We start from the raw sequence: 23,848 nt of genomic DNA, 5'->3' as shown, positions 1-23,848 counted from the left end.
GCCTGGCAAAATTCTCCGCTCACACACGCCATATAGGTACGGCTCAAGTCGACACAGAGAAAACCTGCCCAGAGAAGAGGGAGACGGAGAAAAAAGTGAAAATGCAGGATCCTTTTAATGAAGCCATACTTGATATAACTAGAAATTAATTGACAAGTTTAAGCCTGCGGTTGTTTTGACTTAAGACACACAAGTAGTGTCACTGCAGTATAAATTCCCATGATTATAAAAACATATTACATCGCCTTTGTTTTGAGCCTTTTCTTTATCTACTCCACATGTTTTACATCATCAATTCAGTCACTTCAGTCAGACAGCATTTTTTTTACTTTTCTGTCACACTGTTGCATCTTCAAAACATTCTATTCACATCCCTTTATCAGACATCAGAGTTAATCATGTGTCCAGAAAAAGGAGAGAACATGCGCACATGCACACAACTTGACACCTGCTGTTTGAGTCCTAAGGCTAGTCCAGGTGGAGGACCAGTGAATGGCCATGTACAGAAGGTTGACGGTGAGGAACGGAGAAAAGGCTTGGACTTTTGCACTGTGTCACAGGCAGTAGTCACAAGTTGAGGATTACAGGGTGGGCAAAGCTTCAAACAGATGGAGCATTTAAGTCCCACGCTCTTTCCACCTTGAGTCTCTGTCTTTCTCTTTCCATTCAGACTTCATTAAGTCACACTTTCTTTTGAAATAAATATGACAGTACATGCCATCTCTACTATGGACTCTATGGACTTTTTTTCCCATAACATGTACACCTTGTTCTGCAATTCAAACTGGCTCTGCACACCTCAGTCATTTCTGTTTTGCTCCAAACCATAACCTCCTATTGTCACTTGCCAATAAGAATGAGTATTAAGAGTATAAGTCTTCTTTCAACAAAAACTCTTTGATGCTCTGCCTTCTTCTCCCTCCTTTATTTGTTTAATATTTGGCAACATTTATCATCATCCCAAAATGGAAAAAAATGGTGAGAGTAGACACACACCACCCAAATTCACAACCAAACTGATACTACTAACAAAGGTTTTTCAGTATAACACAACCCCATGTTGTTTCATGTCACTTTCTGCATCGCCAATTTAAATGCCCATTCTTTTCCTTCTTATAGAAATATACTGAAGAAGCCCAAACATAACATCAGGTTCATGAAGACCTTGAAACTGCTTGTGTTGGTTGTCAGCCCCCTTTACCATCCTTCATTGATAAACTCGCAATGTTTAAAATGCACTGTTCTAATTGAGGTAATGAACATCAGGCCTGCAGTCACAGGACTGTTGGAAGACACATGCAAAACATTCAGAAGTCAGACAACACACAAACCAAATTTGGAAGCAGAAAATGATTTACCAGACAGGAAACGAGACTTAAATTTATGACAAGCCCACCACCACCATATTAATAGGACATTATTTTACTCTACTGGCAATTAACATGTAGCAGGTCTGCCAACCCAATTGAAATAAACAATGTGTAATGGTTAGTGTAATGAAGCACAGAAAATAAAAGTAAAAGATCCATTTTAGAATCCTTTTATGGAAACGAAAAAACAAGAAAACAAGCGTGCCCAGTTGTTTTTTTTTTTTGTTACTGACTTATCAACAGTACGTTCTCAAGAGAACAAATAAGTGATAAATATAATGTCAACAAGTGTCAACTTGCAAAAATGGCAGCATCTACCAATGCCTTACTAGTCTAACAACTTTTTGTGAGCGTCACTGTGGCAAACATGTCTTAAAAAATTAATAGCTCCGAATAAATGGCACCTCATTCGGGATACACTAAACCCCTATGGTGCATGTGTGTCTACTATGCAAGACCATGTATACAAAACTGGGAGGGAGGTCACTTGGGAGGGCAGAGGCCCACGCAGTGGCCCAGAGAAAACTCCCTCGGTGCCCTGTTCCTCGTCACGTGTGTTCATGTTGGACATGTCCTGCAGGAGGAGGGAGGGGGGAAGAACAGAGAAGGAACTAAAAATTTCAGGGAGTGCCTCCCGGAGCAGCTTATAACAGGCTTTTCAATGACTGAAGATAAAGGACAGTAAAAGATACAGAACAGAAAAAGGGAGGGAAAGAGGAGAGGGAGAGGGAGCATGCGAGTGAAATGAGAAGTGTGAGAGAGCAGAAAGAAGCTGTACATGCTGATAAGGACGACAGTATCTCAGAACAGAAAAGGACACACAAACCTAAACAGGTGATAATGTCAAAATAGAATGGGAACCAGGGCATGGGTGCCCTGCAAATGCTTACTCATCAACTTTACGATGACTCACTGGATGGCAGTGGAAAGTGTATTCTAACTGTGGCATGGTTTACATGTGTAAGCATGATGCTCATTCTATTTTTATTCTCCTCTTAGATATATCTCATCAGTAATAGATTAAAAGAGTATAAGCTGTCTGATCAAGTGAAAAATTAAGACAATAGGGGTGCTATGTGACAAATGCTGTGTGCAGCACTTTGGACACGTGATAGCTGTGACTTCTTTCACTACGAACACATGTTTATTATGTAGACCCCAGGCGTAGTGTAGAAAAACATGACTTTACTGAGGCAATGTTTTAACCACAGGGGTGAGGATGCTGTGCTATAATTAGAAAAACACACAACTGAATACTAACTTCTAGACATGGAATATTTGATTTGGAGTAGCTCAGTGGCAAAATGTTGAGACCTTTGGCCAAAATGTGTAATGTCTGAGTTCACCATCTTCATGCATTTTAGTATGACATGCAGGCCTGTTTGGTAGTCTGAGGTTGTGCTGAGTCTCGCTGATGTTTTGTCTGGAGACATACTGAGCATGACCAGACTGTACTGCCTTCAAGCAGCTGGAGAGCTGATTTTCTGTGTGTGAGCAGGGTTGACTAGCAAAGGGGGTGCTTGTCATCCTTTGCAGGATGGACAGGGAGGTGTTAAGAGGGAGAGCAGGAGTGGGGAAACTCTGCTCTCCTTGGGCTAGGAGCAGCATGGCCTGCTCAAGAGAGATAAAGGTTTTGACACCCGTGCCCCATCTTCCCACCTGCTGGCTACACACAGTGAACTTACTGATATGAAATGTCTTGTTCATTTCACGTGTCTGCTACAAGTTAACACTGCCATCTCCATATTTTTCCCATCTGCCAACCTATGAAGCTATGATTGCTTATTGCTGTACATAAGTGTATAAAGCAATGGGGCCAAAGGTTGCAGAGACATGTTTTCATTCCTGTGGTCTCTCTGAGTTCTACTCGAGATATACAACCCCTGGCAAACATCATGGAATCACCCGTCTTGGAGGAGGTTCATTTAGTTGTTTAATTTTGTAGAAAAAAAGCATATCACAGACATGCCAGATATTGACTGTGGGAAATTTGGATGTTTTCTTCAGGCAGTCATCTTCATAAATCTCATTGGAACAGCACCAACCAAAAGTTCCAGCATCATCACCTTTGCCCAATGCTGATTCGCGAATCATCACGGAATATGACTTTCATCAAGTCATCCACAGTCCACGATTGCGTTTCCTTAGCTTAGCCCATTGTAACCTTGTTTTTTTTTTTCTGTTTAGGTGTTAATGATGGCTTTTGTTAGCTTTTCTGTATGTAAATCCCATTTCCTTTAAGCGGTTTCTTACAGTTCGGTCACAGACGTTGACTCCAGTTTCCACCCCATTTGTTCCTCATTTGTTTTGCTGTGCATTTTCTGTTTTCAAGACATACTGGTCGACCAGTGTGCTTGCCTTTTACAACCTTCCCATGTTGTTTGTACTTGGTCCAGCTGACTTGTGAACAACCAACATCTTTTGCAACATTCTGTGATGATTTACCTTCTTTAAAGAACATTGATAATCCTCTCCTTTGTTTCAACTGACATCTATAATGTTGGAGCAATGATACATGTCAGTCCAGTTGGTGCAACAGCACACCTTTTTAACTTGAGACTAATGAGCAGATTTAATCTGATGCAGGTGATAGATTTGGAAATGGAATGGTGGAATGGAAGGGTGAATCCATAATATTTTACTCAGAATTGTGTGATTCCATATTTTTTTCCCAGTGCTAGACTTATAAAAGCTACAATTTTTTCTCGATTTCTTTTGGTGTTTATTGAAGCCAGAAAGTTGCCGTTTTAGATTACTTTTATTTTGTGACATGTCTGTGATCTGCTTTTTTCCACAATATTAAGCAACAGAATGAACATCCTCCAAGAATGTTGATTCCATGTTTTTTGCCAGGGTTTGTGGAAATGGTAAACTTAAACAATACCAAGGACAGGGGTAACGGAATGATTAAAACTGTGTCTGTGGGATGTGGAAAAAACTTGATGCAAGTAGAGAAGAAGACCAGCAGCTGAATGAAATCAAAGCAAGCAAAAAGTTAGAGAGAACACGCAACTGAGGAAGAAGTTCACGAGTTTGGCAGGAACTGTGTCTGAGATAAAGTAAGAGGATCACACCTGCTCAGTTGCCCAGCTGGCTACAGTGACGTCAATGCTGTTATAGTCAGGGTGGGTGGATCTTACCAAAATTACTGCTGCCCTCAACCGAATAACAAACCTTAATAAGGAATCTAGAAACTTCAACAATTACATTTCAAATGAAAGGTGGGGAAAAGCTATGGCTGATGGCGAGAGTCTAATATTTTTCGTAAAAGAGAAAGCAAATGTTTCTACAAATTTACCTCGTCATAGAAAGAGCTATTTTTCACACTTGATATCCAAAGTTCTAGAGATAAACACGTTGGCCAGAAGCCTGCATTGTTATACAGAACGAGAAATTAGTGTAATGTGAAAGTACAATATCTTCAATCTTTTGGAAAATCAGTGAACCTTTTATATATATTAAATGTGTGTTTATATTTTGAACAATCATTTTTAGTGTATCACATGAGCCCCATAACAAGTGACAAGAAAAGGAGCAAGTCAGTACTACTCCTATTTCTGGGCCTCACAGATTTATCTCACAGCTGAATCCCCAGGCCTGTCTGGGCAAGAAAGCATTGGGAGATGGAGGATTGCATGTAAAAATGGACTGAGGCTGTGCCTCCCAAGAACAGACACACACTGGGTTTTAATTATGCCTTTCGCCTTATAATCAATGACATGACATTAGTCAACAACAAGTGTCAGACGGACAGGTTGGATGGGCAACCAACTGTCAACACTTCATGACACCCTCTGGTCAAAGCCCCATGCTTGCATAAACCCATTTATGCATACGTCACAGAAATGTTGGACCACTGCAATGCTCTATATTAGGCTACAATACTACAGTCCGGTGCATTAGGTGCATGTGTGATACTATGAGCCTAGTTACAATGTATTACTCAATTTCTATTTTAATTTATCTAGACATGACTGGGAGGGCCACAGCCTAAGAGTAGCTGGCTGAATTTCCACATTGTCTGCCTTGGCCTGCATGCTGTCCAGTATAAAATGAGCTTTGGTGGGCTATCACATATCAGTGGAAGAAAGCATTCTCCTTGTAGACTTGTAATTTTCACCTCTTGTAGTAGATGCTGCAGTTTATAGTGTACTGTGCTAGGGAACACTTTGTTGATGGTGATGGTGGATGTCTGGTGAAGAGAGGCATATGGACATTAGACAGAACTGCAGAAGAAATGAATTCAGCTTGACACCAGCATGATGTTTTGTGTTCCATGCCACATGTCCTTTACTGTCACTTTATAATCAGTCAATTCTCAGGTTCCTGGTTTCTTAAAAAAAATCCCTGTTTCTACCTCATCACCAGACATGTAATTATAATTGGGACATGAGTCATATACGGTCATGCCCTTGTTTACCTGTGTAAAAGTCTGACTCATGCTTGTGGTCGTCTCAGTTTAAAATACACTAAACGTTTTGTTTTCTGCTCTATTCTGCAACTATTACCAGACGCCCCTATGAGATACACGTTCCACAGTTCAGGTAGTGGTCTCCAGGAAGATTGGTGGAGGACAGACTACAAGGTTAGTTTTAAACTGTCAACTAAAACAGTGGCAAAGGTCTTGCGTAATGTACCCATATAATAGATTCACACGTTTTAAGTTTGGGGGGGGGGGCTCTAACACAAGCTCTTTTGCAGCATACATGGTGGACCATTTTAAATCAGGCCTATAAATGTGAATGTCTCTAAATATTCAACCAGAAATCAGAAGTTCAATTTCTTCCAGCACAGCAGACAATGTATGGGTACATATTCACCAAAAAATGAAACCTCGCCTTTCTCGAATGCTTTTAACATATTCTAAATTTTATAGTATTCATTTTGTACATAAGGCATAAGTTTACTTTATAGAATTTTATTTTCTAAAGGAAAAGGCAAATTTAAATATAATGTCTCCATATTATTTGACTAATACGACTAAATGTGAGAACAGGAACGGTATAGATATAAGGACCGGATATTTGCATTGACAATATAGCGCAAAGAGTTTAATTGCAACGAGCTAAAAATATTATGACGCACTGAAGTTTATTTTTTTGTCACTGAAAGATTACTCACATGGCTGTTGATCTGTGAGAACTGAGGAGAGGAATCCAGCGGACTTAACTGGCACCCAGTGGGCCAGGTCAGGTTCAGACAAACATTTCGGAATAATGCTTGAGTTTATTCAGCTGGGCTAGCGAACTTGACATAGTGCCTTCAAGTTGTGTGTGTGGCATAACAGCCCAATCTCTATGTTTTAATATATTTGTTGTTACAGCAGCTATTGAGGTTTATTTATTATCATTTGTACTATTAAAGTAATAACTGACATTTGTAGCTTATTGTTTGTTCTTTTGGTGAATTTAAGTCCAGCTACTGAACAACTCTATAACAAGTATCATACAGGTCTCAGCGTAGCGTCAGCTCTTTACATTGACAGTGCTTGGCTAAGGTTGAGCTTAAAAAGAAATATGCAGCCAGGCAGCACTAGCAGGCATATTAAGACTATTCAAAGTATCTGATCAACGTTTTTTTGTTTTTCATTTGGTAAAGCAAAGTACTTTTACACTCTCTCTTCTGTCAGTGCCGGACATTTCAAAATCATTTGAAGCTGTGTGGTTTGCAAAAACTGACACAGCAAATGTTGATTATGCAGACTGTAGTGTGCACTTTTTTCTTTTACACATCTTCTTGATTAGATCCACTAACCATGGTCTTCTCTGCATTTACGGTTCTGTTTTAAGGCACTGTGAGTGGGTGTGCACCATAATACTATACATTATTACATTTATTGAACCATGAGACTACATGTACTCCACATGCATGTGTACACTGAGGAAACAATCCTTTTAAGAAAAGTGTGAACCAGTTGCATTTACATTTATGTCAGTCTAAAAGTCTGTTTTCTTGTCCATCTTAGTACTATTAACATTTTGGCAAATGGACATCCTCCTTCAGTCTCAGAAGGATAACAGGTTAGTTCTCAACTTGCTCCCAGAGGACAGGAGCTAATCTTCCTGTGTAGAGCGAGTTGTCCTGGCTTTATCTGTCCGTTTAAATGTGGCAGAAGAGGGAAGGTGAGTGAATATGCAAACCCTTTATTTTCATGAACAGACTCGCACTACGCACGCACACACTGCCTTTTTGCTGCCTATGAGTGAGCAAAGATAACAAATCTCACTCTGTTCTCCGGGTGATTTGAAAAAGAACAGGGCTTCCTACCTTTGGGAAGAAAACAAAAAGAGTCTATAGATAAAGTGTGATTAAAAAACATCTGTAACTGTAAAAGTCATGAACACTAACAATTTAACCAACCTTTGAATCTGCTAATAGATAAAAAAAATACAGAAGCATTTTCAAAATCATAAGAAAAATGAAACGTGAGTACTGTGTGATTGCCTATATGTTCCTGGACTTGGCACAAGGGAAACAATAAAAGTGAATATAAATACAGAGAATGAAAAATGTACTAAGATGTACCAAGTAAAAACCCAAGTGACTTGAAAATCAGTTAAGTCCTCAACTTTCATGGATCATGACAATATTAAAATCCATCCAACCCAAATCATCTATTCATCAATGTTTATGATGTGGCATTTCTAAAAGGGGGGGGAAATTACTTGTACAGGTATCACTATTTTCAAAATAGTACTTTGTACAATCTTCTCCACCAAAGAGTCTGGTAGGGCTTTTATTAAAAGTCGTATTTTGATCCGGAATATGGCTAAAGAAACTGTGTTCATCTATTCTCAATTCAACATCTTACTTACATCAATTCAACGCTTACTACTCACCATCAGGACTTGAAAGCCATTTCCTGTATATAAATACATTAATTTATTTAGACTAAAGTTAGTAGTTTTACTGGTGCTAGCAACACAATTCTTTATTCTTCATCACATTCTCATTCAACGTTGCTTATGTGCGCTAAACACACACTGTGGTCCGTCAATGAAGCAGTCATTTGTGCGTTTTTTGGCTGGTTAGAACGCATATTATAAGAGCTGGATGGAGCTGTACAGACACGGACCTGCAGCACAGAGTGGAGGCCGTGTCCTGCTCTGTGTCCTGCTCCGTCTCTCTTCTCTCACGCTTTGTGTGATAAAAATCCACAAACTGAAGAGCAACATGTCCATATCCTGTCTGTGTGTTTGTGTCGTGGTAACAAAAAATGCTGTCACATCAGCACCCACATCCCTACTTGCATATCGTTCGAGTCTTGTCTGTTTCAATTTTACTTTTTTTTTCCCCTGTGCCCGCGAGACAGCTTTACACTTAAAGGCGAATTATCGTCTCGATTAAAACTCACGATTTAACCCTTAATTGTGACTGAAATATGTCTGATATATTAATTAAGCCTGGAATGAAATGTAAGTCTAAGCCCGTGCAGGGGACACTAACTCAGACAGGTTCATGTCTGCTCACATTTTTTTGCTGAAGGCTGCATAGTCCATCTGCAACATCAATTTTCTGACATTTTGAGTACTACCTGGTCTTCTGTGTGCAGCAATAGGGGATGTCTGTTGCTATACCAACAATAATCTCAGCTGTCGCAACAAGCGCTCCTGTTGGGAATTATAATGTCCCTTGCTAAGAGATCAGAGAAGAGCAATGGTGTTGTCTTTTAACACTCTGTGCAGAAAGAAGGAGAAACAGCAGGAGGTGCAGAACAGAGGAGAACCATGGTGCTTGGAGTTGGCAGCCCGTAGGGATTGATCTGGGACACTTTAAACTTTGAAAACAAAAACTTGTGTATGAGACGTATGGAATGTACCCTACAACCTGCTGCCAGTAGCGAATCTATCTTATTGATACTTTCCTAATGTTATGACCACCACGAACAGCTTGGGGTCATGGTGTGACAAGTAGTCACACATTTCACATGATTTTAAGCTGCTTAAAAGAAGCAACTGTGAGAAACAAAAAGTGCCTGGGTAACAGGAAAAATACAGCTTGTTTGTCAGCGATAACCTGGCATTTTCTAAGCTATAGTTGCTTCAAAACTACACCTTCTAGATCAGTAAAGGTCAACAGCTACATACACAACAACAGCTCTAATAACAATAACCACACCTCTTACTATAGCATTTTAGCAAAGGACTAACTTTTACTGCAGCACCGGCAGCTGTAGCCTAACAAGGTAACTGTAAACACCACCAACAAAAGACAATTCCTACCTGTTTTTATAGCTTCAGAAGGCAGCCTTTTACCAACATCCAGAAGAACTGTCAAACTGTCAGACACTGGCAGTGCCAGAGCGTCAGTCCCTTTGGTCTGGTCCAGTGCTGTGGCAACCACCGTAAACGAACACTGTGCTGACAAGGGCCTGATTCATTACCCAAAAAAAGAAATATGCAAGGTGTCCATAACTACTATAATAATAATAATAATAATAATAACAACAATTATTATTATATTTAACTTTAACTTTTTTATTGGTATCTTTCAACATTCACAGCCACCCCCTGGCGAGATGTACTGAATGTCAGCATGCTACAACATAGTAACCCTCCCTAGTAAGTTGGCTTCATGTTACGGTACGAAGGGTTCACCTTTCATCATTACGGTAACCAAGGCTGAGAACCTCCCCACCTGTCACACTGACTTTCTTTATGCCATTTTGAAACTGAGGAAAAACTTAGCTGCTGTTTATTCCATGTAAACACCCAGTCAGATCTGGCCTACAACCACACGTCAACCTTGTATCCATTGAATTGTATGCACAATCCAAATTTAACTGACTTGCCGGCTGTAAATAGAAATATATATACACTTCCACTTTATGCATGCTGGAATTATAGTGGTATAAAAAAAATAAAAGAATGGTTAATCTAGCAATGATGTGACAATATTAATGCTTTGTGTTTGATTTATTTTTTAAAATCATATTTAAACGTAACTTTTACATGTGCAAAAAACTTGAAAACTAACAACCTGGGGATTGGTATTTGATGAATGAGGGCCTCACACTGTAGAGCTGCTCTAAGCTGCAGACTGAGACCTGAGGACCACTACACCTATAGTTTGTTGCCCCCATCCCACACCCACACCCCCCTCCAATTTTTTTGAATTGGTAAACTCAAGAGCATCGCCCACTTCATCACAAACCACAGGCGAAATAATCATGATCACTTGATCACTTCAGATGTGTTTGAGGCAATGGCAACAAAGTCAAAAAACAACTTGGGTCTTCTAATTGTAAAAATAGTTTTGTTCTCTAAATACTATGAAAGCTGTGATAGTTCAACTTTTTATGTTCTGATGCATCCCAGAATGAATATGAGGCTAGAGACTCTGGTTTGAATGATATCCAACCTTCCATACATACTTCACAAGTTTGAGACAAGCAATCTAACTACTCCACAATTCATTACTTCACTATCTGTTTCGAAAGCTTCAGTTAAACTTTGTTAAGAGATGATCACAACACATACTGGCCACAATCAGCCAACCGGCAAACAAATAAGAATTATTGTTCGTTAAAAAAAAAAAAAAAGAATAAGATTGAGAATATCAATAATGGGGCAATACGGTGGTGCAGTGGTTAGCACTGCCGCCTCATAGCAAGAAGGTCGGTCCCATTTGCTAGATTACATCATAAGTAATGAGTGACAATGCTCAGGAATGCTTGTTAACTATATTTTCCTGGCCTGGGCTCTTTCTCTGTGGAATTCGCATGTGCTCCCCATGTTCGCGTAGGTTCTCTGGCTTCCTCCCACCTCCATTAGCAAAAGCAGTCACTCTAAATTGCCCGTAGGTGTAGGTGTGTGTGTGTGTGTGTGTGTGTGTGTGTGTGTGTGTATGTATGGTCTGTCCTTCATGCAGTCGTGCGATGAGCTGGTGACTCGTCGAGATTGTACCCTACATCCACCCAAGCAACAGCTGGGATTGGCTCCAGCACAACCACGAGCCATTACCAGAATAAGCAGAAGAGGGGGAAATAATGAATATCAATAATGAATAATGACTGTTTCAATGGCGAAGGTGTAAATGATCCAATCCAGTGAAATATGTAAAACATGCATACATTCAAACAAACTACTGTTGAGCGCTAGCTTTAGTTGCTCAGTTTATAGTTACAACTTTGGTATATAAAATGGCAGGTGAACTTTATTGTTATATGCTACTTTTCAATAGCACTACATTATACAATGCTCTGATGACCCTTATGAGGGCCAAAGGAAAAATAGTGGTGGCCAATTGCGTTTTTCCATGAAATGCATGTGTTGCTGGGGCTTTTTGACCTCTTTATTTCCATTTGTTACTTCATGCACTTTGGAGGTCGGTACAGTTGTGCCAGAAATTGCCACTTGTCACGTTTGCCAAATAAAACCTAGGCCACAACATTAAAACAGATCAATTACCACTTTTAAAGGCAACTGACATATTGAAAAATACACTTTACTGGTGGTTAAGCTATATAATTTAGCAAGATGGCTAAGGATGGGCACTTGCGTGTAGCCTTGCCATAAATTTAGTTATATTGTACACATATCTGTCCTTTTTGTTACACATAATCTATATATGCATTAGAGGTTATGTACTGGGCATTATAGGTGATAGGTTATTGGGAGCTGTACAACAGCAGAACAGTGTTATGTGGCACACACAAATATCTAGGAGCCAGCAATACATTTGCACACCAGGTTTCACTTGCTTACACTGCAATACATGTGCAGAGGTTGGCTGTTGTAAAGGAGAACAGTCATGAAAGATCTTAATTTTGATCAGCTTTACTTTAGCCAATACTGATCCTTTAAAATATGCCCAGGTCAGCCCCCATTCTGAACTTCAGTATCGCATTGGGACATCATTAATAACACACTGCAGGAAATTTAGGTCACCTTGCAGTGATTCATAAGCAGGAATGTATTATTAGCTTACCTGTTAAACCTGTTACTCATTGACTAATCCACCCATGTTGGTGGGAGCGTCCAAAGCCATTCATGTTGAGTAGCTACACACTAGAAATTATTACCAGACAACAGACCCAAAGCATTGGAAGGTCATAAATTTGAAAACTGAGAGGCATGGGAATGGGCTGCGGCCTTTAGTATCACAGCTGCTCAAGTCAACTTCCTCCCCTCGATCATTTCCTCATAGCCCACATGGTTAAATGGTTGGCTGCTTTCTGTCTTCGAAAACCAGACAACGCTAAATTATAGACACACCTAACCCCAATGTTGGTTGAATTTCTACATGAAAGGCCTACAACTGAACAGAGTAAAACCTGCTAGTTATAAATAAAGTTAATTTCACAATATACAGAAGCAAGTGGTAAGATAATATTACTTTAACAATAAACGATCAGGTTATGAATTCGCTTTATCCTTGCCTTGTTATTAAAATGTTAGTATGACATATGGCTTAAAATAAATGGGTCAACATGCTCTGGGTCAAGATTCCTCACAAAAGGGCGGAAGGCGTTTAGCTCAGTCGCCATCTACTCCAGCCGAGTCGACACAACTGCTAAACATCAAATTAAGCTAAAGAAGTGAAGAAATCGCAAAAACTGATTATGTATCACCATTTTACACTGATATATTGTCATTGCCTTTACCTGTAGTTTCGGTCGTACCAATCTACCGTTCATATGAACTTAGACATATGAAATGTCCATGAGAAATGCTAACTTGCATTCACTGAAAAACCACGAGCATAGTGTATTGGCTAACGTTAAAGGTAAAGCTAGCTTATTTAAAGAGGAGGACAGGAGCACATTAAGCCACCAACTGTTAATGGTTTCAAAACTACAAACGCCCACGAAGGCGAACAGTTAATAACAACAGCCGCCACAATGTCAGTCAAGAATTTTCCTCTTCTTCGTCCAGGTTGGAAATAACATTAGCCGCAGCCTTGATAGCAAGCTAATGTAGCTCCATTTGCTAGCAAGCTAGCTATGCCCCGACACTTTGCTCTTTTCGTTTGCTGGTAGTAACCAGGTCAGACATAAAGTACGTTTATTCTCCCGTATGAAGAGATAATCCCCAGCAGTATTACCAGCTGGACAATAAGGGTTGACTTTGATCCACCCATCACAATATGAACAAGGTACATTGCCTGCTCTGGAGTCGCCCAAGCATTGCTCTGAAAGCTAACGTTAACGTGGCTACACAGTGGTTCTCATACTCAAAAAACGACTCATAGCCTCCAACTTACTTTAGCTCACTTGTGTTATGCTACTCCCAAAACAACATAACCCAGGTCTTATTTTTGTAGCGATATCGCCAGTTACGATCGCATGCGAAACACATTCAAAGCAGTTAGGTTTCCTTTTTTAGGTTGTTTTCTACTTACAAAGAGCAGGCTGAACATTGAAATCCCGTGACTAGCCCGGAGAAAGTGGAGGGAGTACCGACCGCTGTCAGGTTGCCTTTTTGTTCTTCTTCAATGTGGCAGCTTGAACTGTTGTTGGGGAGGAGCCTTCTCAGTGTGTTGATGCCTTCAAGACTATCAGAAAAATAACTACGCCGCAGCGCAAGTTATTTCCATATTACGGCAGACGAGAAGAATAAGCACTTTTCTGTGTTACGCGAATGTAATTTTTCACACCCTAATGATAGAAACGAGGAGTTGTCACACAGAAATGTAACAAACGATAGATAAAGGGTTTGCGAGGACGATCGCGTTTACCGGGACCTCAAATGTAACACGAAGGGTCTGGCGTCAGTACGACGTAAGAAGAACCCGGGCCCATGATGACAGCTCACCATGGTGACGACAGTTCCAGAAAATAACCGCACAATATCATCCCTGTGGTTATGGGTTGTTTTGAAACATGTCTGTCTTATATGAGGTGTGCTGATCAGATATTATATGTCCTATCAATCCCATAAATAATTACTCATGGGTTTTTTGATAGTTTTTAATATTTTTTCACATTTTCTCTTAATTTTTAATAGTCCACTAAGTCAATACCCCCAAATACCCCCAACTAACACGACAGCCTCAGAATAAATAGAGGTAATAGAATTAGACACAAGAATCCCTTTGTATCGGAATTAAGTTGCCTTTAGGGTTCTCCTAGAACACCATCTAAACACATGGTAACTTAGGATGACATCTAAACACAGTGAATCACAGTAAAAGTGATCTCAGCTGAGAATCATCGGCCAATTCCCGCTCTCTTGACCACCTCATTGATCAAACAAGGATCAGAAACCAGTAACAAGAGACTTTTAGTATGGATTGGAACTGTATATCCCCCTCTAGTGTCCAATACTTTACCTGCAATTTTGAACATTACTGCTATGGACTCAAAATACAATGATGTAACGATGTGACTACTCCACAGTTTGACTGTATGCCCTGTGCATGTGTGTGTATGTGTTTGTGTTCTCCTGCCGCCCAAGACTGCTGTAGGAAAAGGAAGGAAAGGAAGCTTTTACTAGCCTCTGTCATTAAAAGCTTCTCATTCTCATACAGTAAGCAAACTCTTGAAAATACTCACAGAACGTATAAAAAAATGAAGCCTGAGATACTTGTACGAGAAGGTTTTTATTGATGTGGTATCAATACAAACATACTGTAGATTTGTATAAGCTGACATTTTCAATCAAAAAGAGTGCATTTCTATTGCAATGAGTGCACACAATATCTTTGTATGACAAAAACTCTATATGCAGATACATTGTAAAATACACAAATAGAAAATAAAAGTCCACAAATAATCCTTCACAAACAACGCTAGGATGCTAACTACAGGTTGTAAATGCTATTAACTCATCAATGCTGTTAAATACCATTTATAAGTTCTAGGCTTCGGTGGTCGGTTTTGGCATCCCTATTAAATTATCATAAATGTATAAATACAACTTCATTAATTTCATGTGCAAATGGGAATGGCCGTTTGTATTTATTGAAACTAAAACAAACTATTATCCCTTAAGAACCGAAGCGAGGCTTTTTTAAAACAAAAGTTTTATAAAATACAGGAAACAATGTGATTGAGACGATACGTGGATCTTACTGACACTTGTTAAATGATTTGCACACAGGGCAAACTCTGCAAGCGACATTGTCTATGAAAACATAATGACAGAGAGTAATAAGCACATGGAAGTCACATCACTATATGTTTAAAAATAGACAAAAACAACAAAAAAGCAACATAAAGTTCATAATGAACCTCAGACTGTCTTGTTGATTCCTGTTGCAATAACAATATATAGCAGTTGTAGGTGTGTTCATGAAATGCAAGCAAAAAAGGTGAGATGAACTCCTTTGTTTTATGGACTCAACATATACTGATTAGCAATCCTAGCATTGCCTTTCCAGAGCAATTGGAATAGTTCCTGTCATGTGTGGTGACACAACATAGTGAAACAATTGTAAATAAAAGAGAACACATTCATTCTGATGGCAAAGTTCAATATTTGGCACAGTCTTTGTGTACACAGACCTCCCTACATCAAGCTGGAAGATAGTCCAGAAATTCAGTGTAATGATGTTTTTTGTGTATTTTGGCAGCATAAGTTACATTGAAATGAAAGCATTCAAAAACCTTTGTCCCCCATAATCTATTCCTTACAGTCACCAATGACATCCTCTATAACTGGTCTGCTTAATTAACAAATCAACCATTATTGTTTTGATGTATGTATGTATGAGTTACTTAAAAAAACAAAATTGGATTTCTTGTTGAACATTGACAGAAAAGTAAGCTCATGCTCAGGTTTTGTAACACTACTAGAGTTTAATATTATCCTCGCTGAAGTGCTCATGACTCGAATGCCAGTGGGGCAATGTGACACAGCTACACACACACACACACATATTGACACAGTCACAAGGGTACACATACTGGAACATCCAAGCACATGTGAACACACTCACAGCAGAGTATCTTTAATGCTTCATCCAACAGATACTGTATAAGTAAATACACAGCGCTCAACCCTGGTCTACCACGTCTCCAGGAAATCTAGCAGGGGGTTGTTAAATGTTACACAACCTGTATTTCACAACCTGTGGGCCTCAGTCAGTCCCTTCACTTATTCATAGAGGAAATACAAATCGATTCAAATTTCCAGCTGTCTGCCTTGACCATATTCAGTTCTGAAACATCCTGTCCTCATAGCCAGGGTTGTTCTGTTACGCTAAACTATAACTATTTTTGACTCGGTGGTTTGGGAATTATTGGCAGTCATTTAGTTCAAAAGTGATGCAGTTCACATGCAACCTGGCACTGAGCAAAGTGCATGCGTTTACTTGCTAACCATTTACCTCCCTGCCTCACAAAGCCCTCACAGATTTTCACAGATTGTGCAACATGCTGCTAAACATGTGGCTTTTAAATTAAGATAGCATTCTGACAAAGGATGAGGAACGCAGATGTAATAATAAGTAAATACAATGAGAGTGCGAGATGTCATGGTTAGAACATGTGAAAGGTACAACAAAGGGATTTGAAGTGCAATTGGAAAGGGGGGGAATCATTAGATTTATATTTGGAATGTAAACATTGCACACATTTCATTCTTTATTAATGTGGACCTGAAAGTTAAAAAAAAAAAAAAAAAGAAAAAAAGCCATTGTTCTTTTTTGTTGATGTGTTTAACAAGATCAATTCAAATATACGTCTAATACTGTGAGGTCAAATAATTCTCAGACTGTATCTGGATTTTTAAATAAATTAAGTAATACACATCATTGTCAATGGTCAGCTACTAAGTTCAGATAGAAGCAGAGAAATAAACATCCAGCCGACATTTATGCTAGCTTACTATCAGACAATATCTAAAACAGTTTTAATCCCATTATTAATTTCAATGAAGCATGTTCAATGTTCGTCTTTACTTATTTATACCTTGTTCCAATGGTGTTGCTTACTAAATCAGTATTGTAATTAAATATGTAAGGAAGAGTGATTGTGACTGCCGCTAGAGGAGAAACACACCCCTCAGGATTTGGTGATAGTGTCCTCCATGATGACGCATGTGTGCAGGACGTGCAGTCACATGGGAAGGTGAGAAGGTCTGTCACTTGCACATAAAATAAGGTACTGAATCTTCTGGATCCAAGTAATCACAAATGATAAAAAAGGACCAAATAATAACAACAAAACTATTATGATATGAAAATAATACAAGCTAATAAAAACAACAACATAAAACAACCCAAAACAGTTTGAAGGACAAGTTTAACAAAGAACACAGTTTGAAATTATTCCCCCTGCTTTTTTTAAACCTTTATTTTCTCACTAAATATTTTTTCTCCACTGATGCTGTTGAGGGTCAGACAGATGGAAACAATATTAAAATCGATGTATCTGGGGTTTCTGTTATGCCTGCATGTATTTTTAGGTTTGGAGGGGCTGGTTTGAGGTGCCAATACAGGAACATGTTTGAATGAAGTGGATCGGGTTATGTTGGACAGAGCAAAAATCCTGAGAAGGAGGAGTGGATGTACTCTGTGGAATACAGGCCATTTGCCTGATCTGAGGGCATCTGAACCCATACCTGGTCACCTTCCTTCAGCTCTAGGACAGCGCTACCGGATGCCTGGTCCATGTAACCTTTCTTGTATTCATCATATGTGTAAGTGGCTGGTACATTGTTCTTGTACAGTGCCACCCACAAGCTGGTTCCCTTTACATGCATGTGGTACGCAAAATAGTAGACACCAGATAATGGAGCAGTGAACATTCCAGTAGAGGGGCTGTAGGCATTTTGCCCATTGTACAAGGTTCGGTCAAATTTGATTGGCATTCCAGAGGGAGGGAAAGGCTTGGTAAGGATGGCTGTGAAGGCTGGTGCTATAGAAGCAGAGAGTGGAACTTGGCTGTATGCTGGTCCCTTTCTGTCCCCTGGTACTTCATCCCCTTCCAATTCTGAATCTGTTGGACCTGCGACAACTGTCTGTCCATTTCCTGGTGGACCTGGGGGCCCCGGAGGCCCAGGAGGGCCAGGGTTACCATTAAGGCCGGTAGGACCTGGTTTCCCTGGTGGACCTTGGGGACCCATGGTTCCCTTCTCTCCCAACTTACCCATCCCTGGAGGCCCTGGAAGTCCAGTTTCACCCTTTGGGCCAGGTGCTCCTTGTGGCCCCATGGGACCCATGGGCCCTTGAAGACCAGGAATGCCAGACTGACCTCTGGGCCCTGGTGGACCCATAAACCCTGTCTCACCTTTAGGCCCTGGAGAACCTGTCAGCCCAGGATTACCAGGAAGACCAATATGCCCTGCTTCACCTTTGGGTCCAGGTTTTCCAATAGGACCATTTGGCCCAGGGATGCCCTTTTCCCCACCAATACCGGGTTTTCCAGGGGCTCCACTGGGGCCTTGATCACCCCTGAGACCAGGCAGCCCTGGAGGGCCCTGGGGCCCCAGCTCCCCCTTCTGTCCTGGCATACCATGTTTTCCTGGGAGTCCCATTGGGCCTTGGAGTCCAGATGGTCCTGGTTGTCCGTCAAGGCCTGGCTCTCCGATTGGGCCCACCATTCCTTGCTCTCCTTTGTCCCCTGGAAGACCAGGTAACCCAACATGGCCCTTTTCTCCTTTGGGCCCACTCAGACCAGGTTTGCCATAGCCTGGAGTCCCGGGAAATCCTGGTGAACCCCTTGGCCCTGGCTCGCCTTTTGGACCTAATAGACCCGAGGTCCTGGCAGTCCATCTATCCCAGGCTTCCCTATCCCAACTGGTCCTGGTAGACCTTGTATGCCTGGTGCCCCAGCCTCACCCGGTTCACCTCGTTCTCCATGCAGTCCCTGTTCACCCTTAGAGCCAGGCAGTCCAGGCAAACCTTTTGGTCCTGGTTTGCCTATACCTGGAAGACCAGGTGGCCCTGGACTACCTTTCAGCCCAGGAGGGCCACGTATACCTGTAGGACCTGGCTTCCCATTCCCATTTTCACCCTTAAGGCCACGTTCACCTGGATTACCAGGTATGCCTTTTATTCCAGGTTCTCCCCTAGACCCAGGTGGACCTCTGATGCCTGGGAGCCCAGGTTTTCCATTAAGAGACAGCCCAGCTGGGCCAGGGAGGCCAGGCTGCCCAGGAAGACCTCTTGAACCTGGTTCACCTCGAGGACCAACCTCACCATTTAACCCTGGCATTCCCTTTGGCCCAGGCTTTCCTGGGAGACCGGCAAGTCCAGGCTTGCCAATGCCTGGAAAGCCAGGAGGGCCTTGGGGGCCTGGTTGGCCATTGAGGCCTTGCTTCCCCACTCCAGGTTTTCCTGGAAGTCCTGGTGGCCCAGGAGGGCCTCTTGGTCCAGGTTTTCCTTGAGGCCCTGGTTCTCCCTTCACCTCCATCATGGGTGGCATGTCTAGGAAGGAGGAGATGCTGTTAGCTTTATGATTAAATGAAAAAGAAACAAAGTTCTGTGTTATATATTTGCAAAAAAAAAAAAAGCTGTATCGCAGGTCAGTTAGATTAAAAGCCTTGGGATCCAGTTCCTCACTTTACTTCAGATTTTCATAATCAACTGAATTGGTCTGACCATATTTCTATCAGCAATTCATTAACTCCATAGACAAGTAATGAGTGACAATACTCAGTAAATGTATTACTTGTTTACTCCTCAATTTTTTTATATATACAGTATATATTCCTGGCCTTGGCTCTTTCTATGCGGAGTTTATGCTCTCCCCATGTGGGTTCTGTTCTCTGGCTTTCTCCCTCCTCCAAAGGCATGCTGAGGTTAATTGGTCAGTCTAAATTGCCCGTTGGTATGAATGTGTGCATGAATGTTATCTGTCCTTCATGTGAGCTGGCAACAGCTAGGATCAGCCCCAGCACCAGAATGAATGACCATATATGTGTGTGTGTATTTATTTATATTGATGTCAGCAGTTGTGAACAAATATGACAAGACTCAAGAAATACAAAGTAAACATCAAAAGTTTATAATAGCAATAATAAAGGTCCAATAAAAGCAATAATAAACAATATGAACAGACAATATCAAAGACTACATCAAATTAAAAGTCCAAACATCAACTTTGAAACTAATGTCAGTCATCAACAACTCTATCTCTTAAAACAGAGGAATATTCTTGAATGTGTGTGGTAGATACATGGTACAGTTATTAGTCACATCAACAATTCGTATGTTTCCAGCTTTGTCAGGTGTGCAATCATTATCATATTTCAACGATAATTTGGCTGTATGCATGACATAATCCGCCAAAAAGATGGTTGTACCAGTTACTCAGGTGACGGAAACAGTTACTGCTTCATACGTCATGCCTTTTTGGGCTTCAAAGCAAGCTTTGAAGTATTGGTCCACAGGAAGTCCTGCTCCAACTTAGAAGACTTAGATGCATAGACATATATGCTCAGTCTATTCGGTTACGACTGTACGATAATTTCCCTCAAAATATGGCAATCTGAATCTCAAATATGGTAATACTACATTTCCCACATTGCAACACGGTATGTTCCTGAGTTTGGAACAGCACAACTTGACAAAGGTTTCCTTACTGGGCTTGACTATGTACTTAAACTGTGATGTTGGTGATTGTATAAATTGTCCAAAGGGCTTGAGAACACACACAAAGTAAGACAAAAACAAGCTTGAGTTTAAATTGCCACTTGCTTGATTTAGCTTTCTCTCTGGACTTGACGTGGTATGCAGCATGTTGTAAGTGTATTACTTTTATAGTATAGCATGTATGTGAAGTGCCCATATTTTAAGGTCTCTAGTGTCTGTTTGGACAAGTTCAAAAAATCAGTTGTGTAAAAAAAAAAAACACTTCAGCTGCAGCTTATGCAATGAATTTCACATATCTGTGCGTTTGTACTGTGATATTCATCGTGAGAGTCGGGAGAGCCCTCTCCAGTTATTAATATGAAAACCAGACCCCACCTCCCTCTTCTTTTCACCATCTATTTTAAGCCAGGAATGAGCCCTTTACACTTGTGAGACTGGCCACTGTGCCTCCTGCTGGCAGTTGCCACTGCATGCTGCCGTTTTTTTTGAAGACCGTATGAAAATAATTTAATGAAAAGCTACATAGATGAGATCAGCAAAACACATTTTTCATGTGAATAGTGGCATTTAATTATGATAAACATGTTAGTATTGTATGATTCCCATATGCTGCTGGTTTGACTCTTGACAATTTGTAAATCCTGAAGGGGATGATCACATGTTCACAAATCCAGTATATCGTATGTTGATTCAATTTTTTATTTACATGTATTTGGCATTTGGAGTGCTGGTACAGCAAATATAACATGTTGAGGGCCACAAGTGACCTAAAGACCATCCAGACAGACTTACACAAACATACATTTTATGGACTTATTTGAAAAAAAGAAATGAGGTTGGCATGAGAAATGAATACGTTATTTATGTATTGTACTTGACCTTGGATTTGTATTTAACATACTGTGCAGGTTTTCTGTACAGTTTCTTGAAAAAGTGTTCTGGTTAACATCCAAACAAATGGCCAATATAATAATGTATAGAAATCAGGAGATGGTGTACTATACAATAACTAGACATATATGTGGTTGATCTAAATCTGCGAATCTCATCTGATTAACTGAATTCTATGCATGCAATCAGATGATTTCCTTGGCTGAAATACAAAGAAATACATATCAGTTTTGACAACATATTTGGTGCAATGCATGCATTTCACCACTGAGGGGCAGCAAAATAACTATATGTGAAGTACAGGCGAGACAAGAACACGGGTACTCCATCACATCAGAATCAGAATCTTTCGGGCACACCTTTCCCAGATGTAACTGAACCACTAGTAACTTAAGATAGCCTTTATTTATCTCTATATTTTAGTCAAGGATTTCAACGTTACATTTTAACCATGCACATATGCTGAAATCTGTTTTTGAAAAAGAATATCTGATAACAAAACACATTCCACATCATCCAGAAGTTCATTTTCAATTTGCTGCTTGGTTCAAATTTGGCAAATTTGAGTGCAAACACCCTCCTTGTGCATAAGCCAGTATTTCATCTTTTTTTTTTTTCCTTTCACACTTTTTCCTTCATCACAACTGAGGAATAAGTGAGAAACAGTGGGGTAACAGCATCCAGATGGTGGGAGGAACAACTAGCTCTGTAGAGCTCTATAAACAGAAGACAATCAGACCTCCATTAGGCCCCAACTGAGAAGCAGCCAAATAGTTCTGGACCTGTAAGGCAAAAAGACACACGCTCTCTGCCTGTTCAAAAATCATCTGTGGGTTTAGTCCACCCTGGGCTCTAAGGCAGCCTCCTTATCATGATTATCTTTAACTGAGGGCAAGTTCTATTTATTCACAATATGTTCCCATTATTTACTAATTAACTGGAACTAATTAGTTGAAACAGTGAGTGCAAACATCATTAAATCATTGTGAATGTGTATCTGTGAATCAAAATCTTTTTGTGAGGAAATGGACCTATTGCCTGGAAGGATGCTTTACAGCATTATTACGCATTACGCATACAAGTGAGTATACATACATACATACATATGTTGTACTCACCGACATAATGTCCCTTGCCCTCTCTGAATGGTGGTCCAATCGGCCCTTTCATCATGGGTTGCATGTACTTCATGTGAGGTATGGGGGGATAGCCTCCAGCAAGAACACGCCCCCCCAACATCAGCAGCACACACACCAGGCCCAGCACCATGGTCACCAGTATCCCAGGCATCAGATGTCACACGCAAAGAACTGGTGGCAGCAGAAGAGGGGAAACTGGTTATGAAAAGAATCAGAGCAGAACCAGCAGTGTGTTCATATTTTGCTTTGTGAAGTCAGTGATGACCAGACTGTAGTATGAGATGGTGCACTAACACTCATCATGATAATGTTAAGAAACACATACACTAATGGACAATTGGTTATATTAAAGACTATTTCACGGAACGCTCACTGCTTACTTGCTAGGGTCGTTCAATTACTTGACAAACAAGCCGGCTGAACTGCCCGGATAATGCATCTCCTCCTCTGTGGAGCAGATGTGACTCTACATATGAAAGTCAGCCAGAGACAGTATGGCCAGCGAAATAGGTGGAAGCCAAAGTAGCATGTTTCCTGCATGATAACATGAAAGTGTGTCTGACATCCAATGAAGCATTCATTACATCCAGCTATGCACACAGAACTTATGAAGCATAAGCACAACGGTTCCCTGAGGTTTAACATGTAGAAACCGGAGGCACAAGCATGTATAACCATAATTTGTAATCATATGTATGCCATGTGCAGCTGCATAGATATGCATGTGCTGAGTACTTGGTGGGGTTAGTCTTGGCATAGGTGGCTCTGCTGATCTATTGACTTTAATTTACTTGAGGAAGAAGTGACCACATCATTCTCCTGCTAAATATTTTCCCAATTGTGGTCAGGTCCAAACCACCAGAGGATGGTTAGTGTGTTTGTGTATCATGAGTGGGCCGCTGTAGGTGTCCAGGACTGACTTTAACTTGTGAAACGATGTGTGAAAATGGCATCAATTTTCACCTCGAC

General features: G+C 40.5%; 1 protein-coding gene across 1 annotated transcript; it reads right to left on the bottom strand.

The window, feature by feature from the left end:
* Window positions 1–17,779: 17,779 nt before the first annotated feature.
* Window positions 17,780–23,009, bottom strand: LOC144741721 (uncharacterized). The gene is given in 3 exon segments (XM_078624221.1): window positions 17,780–19,014; window positions 19,017–19,682; window positions 22,859–23,009. Coding segments are annotated over 3 exon segments (2,052 nt in total).
* Between the last annotated feature and the right edge of the window lie 839 nt (window positions 23,010–23,848).

The sequence above is a fragment of the Lampetra planeri genome, unplaced genomic scaffold, assembly GCF_965212315.1.
Source record: "Lampetra planeri unplaced genomic scaffold, kcLamPlan1.2.h2 scaffold_678, whole genome shotgun sequence".
Taxonomy (NCBI): Eukaryota; Metazoa; Chordata; class Hyperoartia; order Petromyzontiformes; family Petromyzontidae; genus Lampetra; species Lampetra planeri.
The sequence above is the reverse complement of the archived record's forward strand: the minus strand, read 5'-3'. Positions and strand labels throughout refer to the sequence as shown.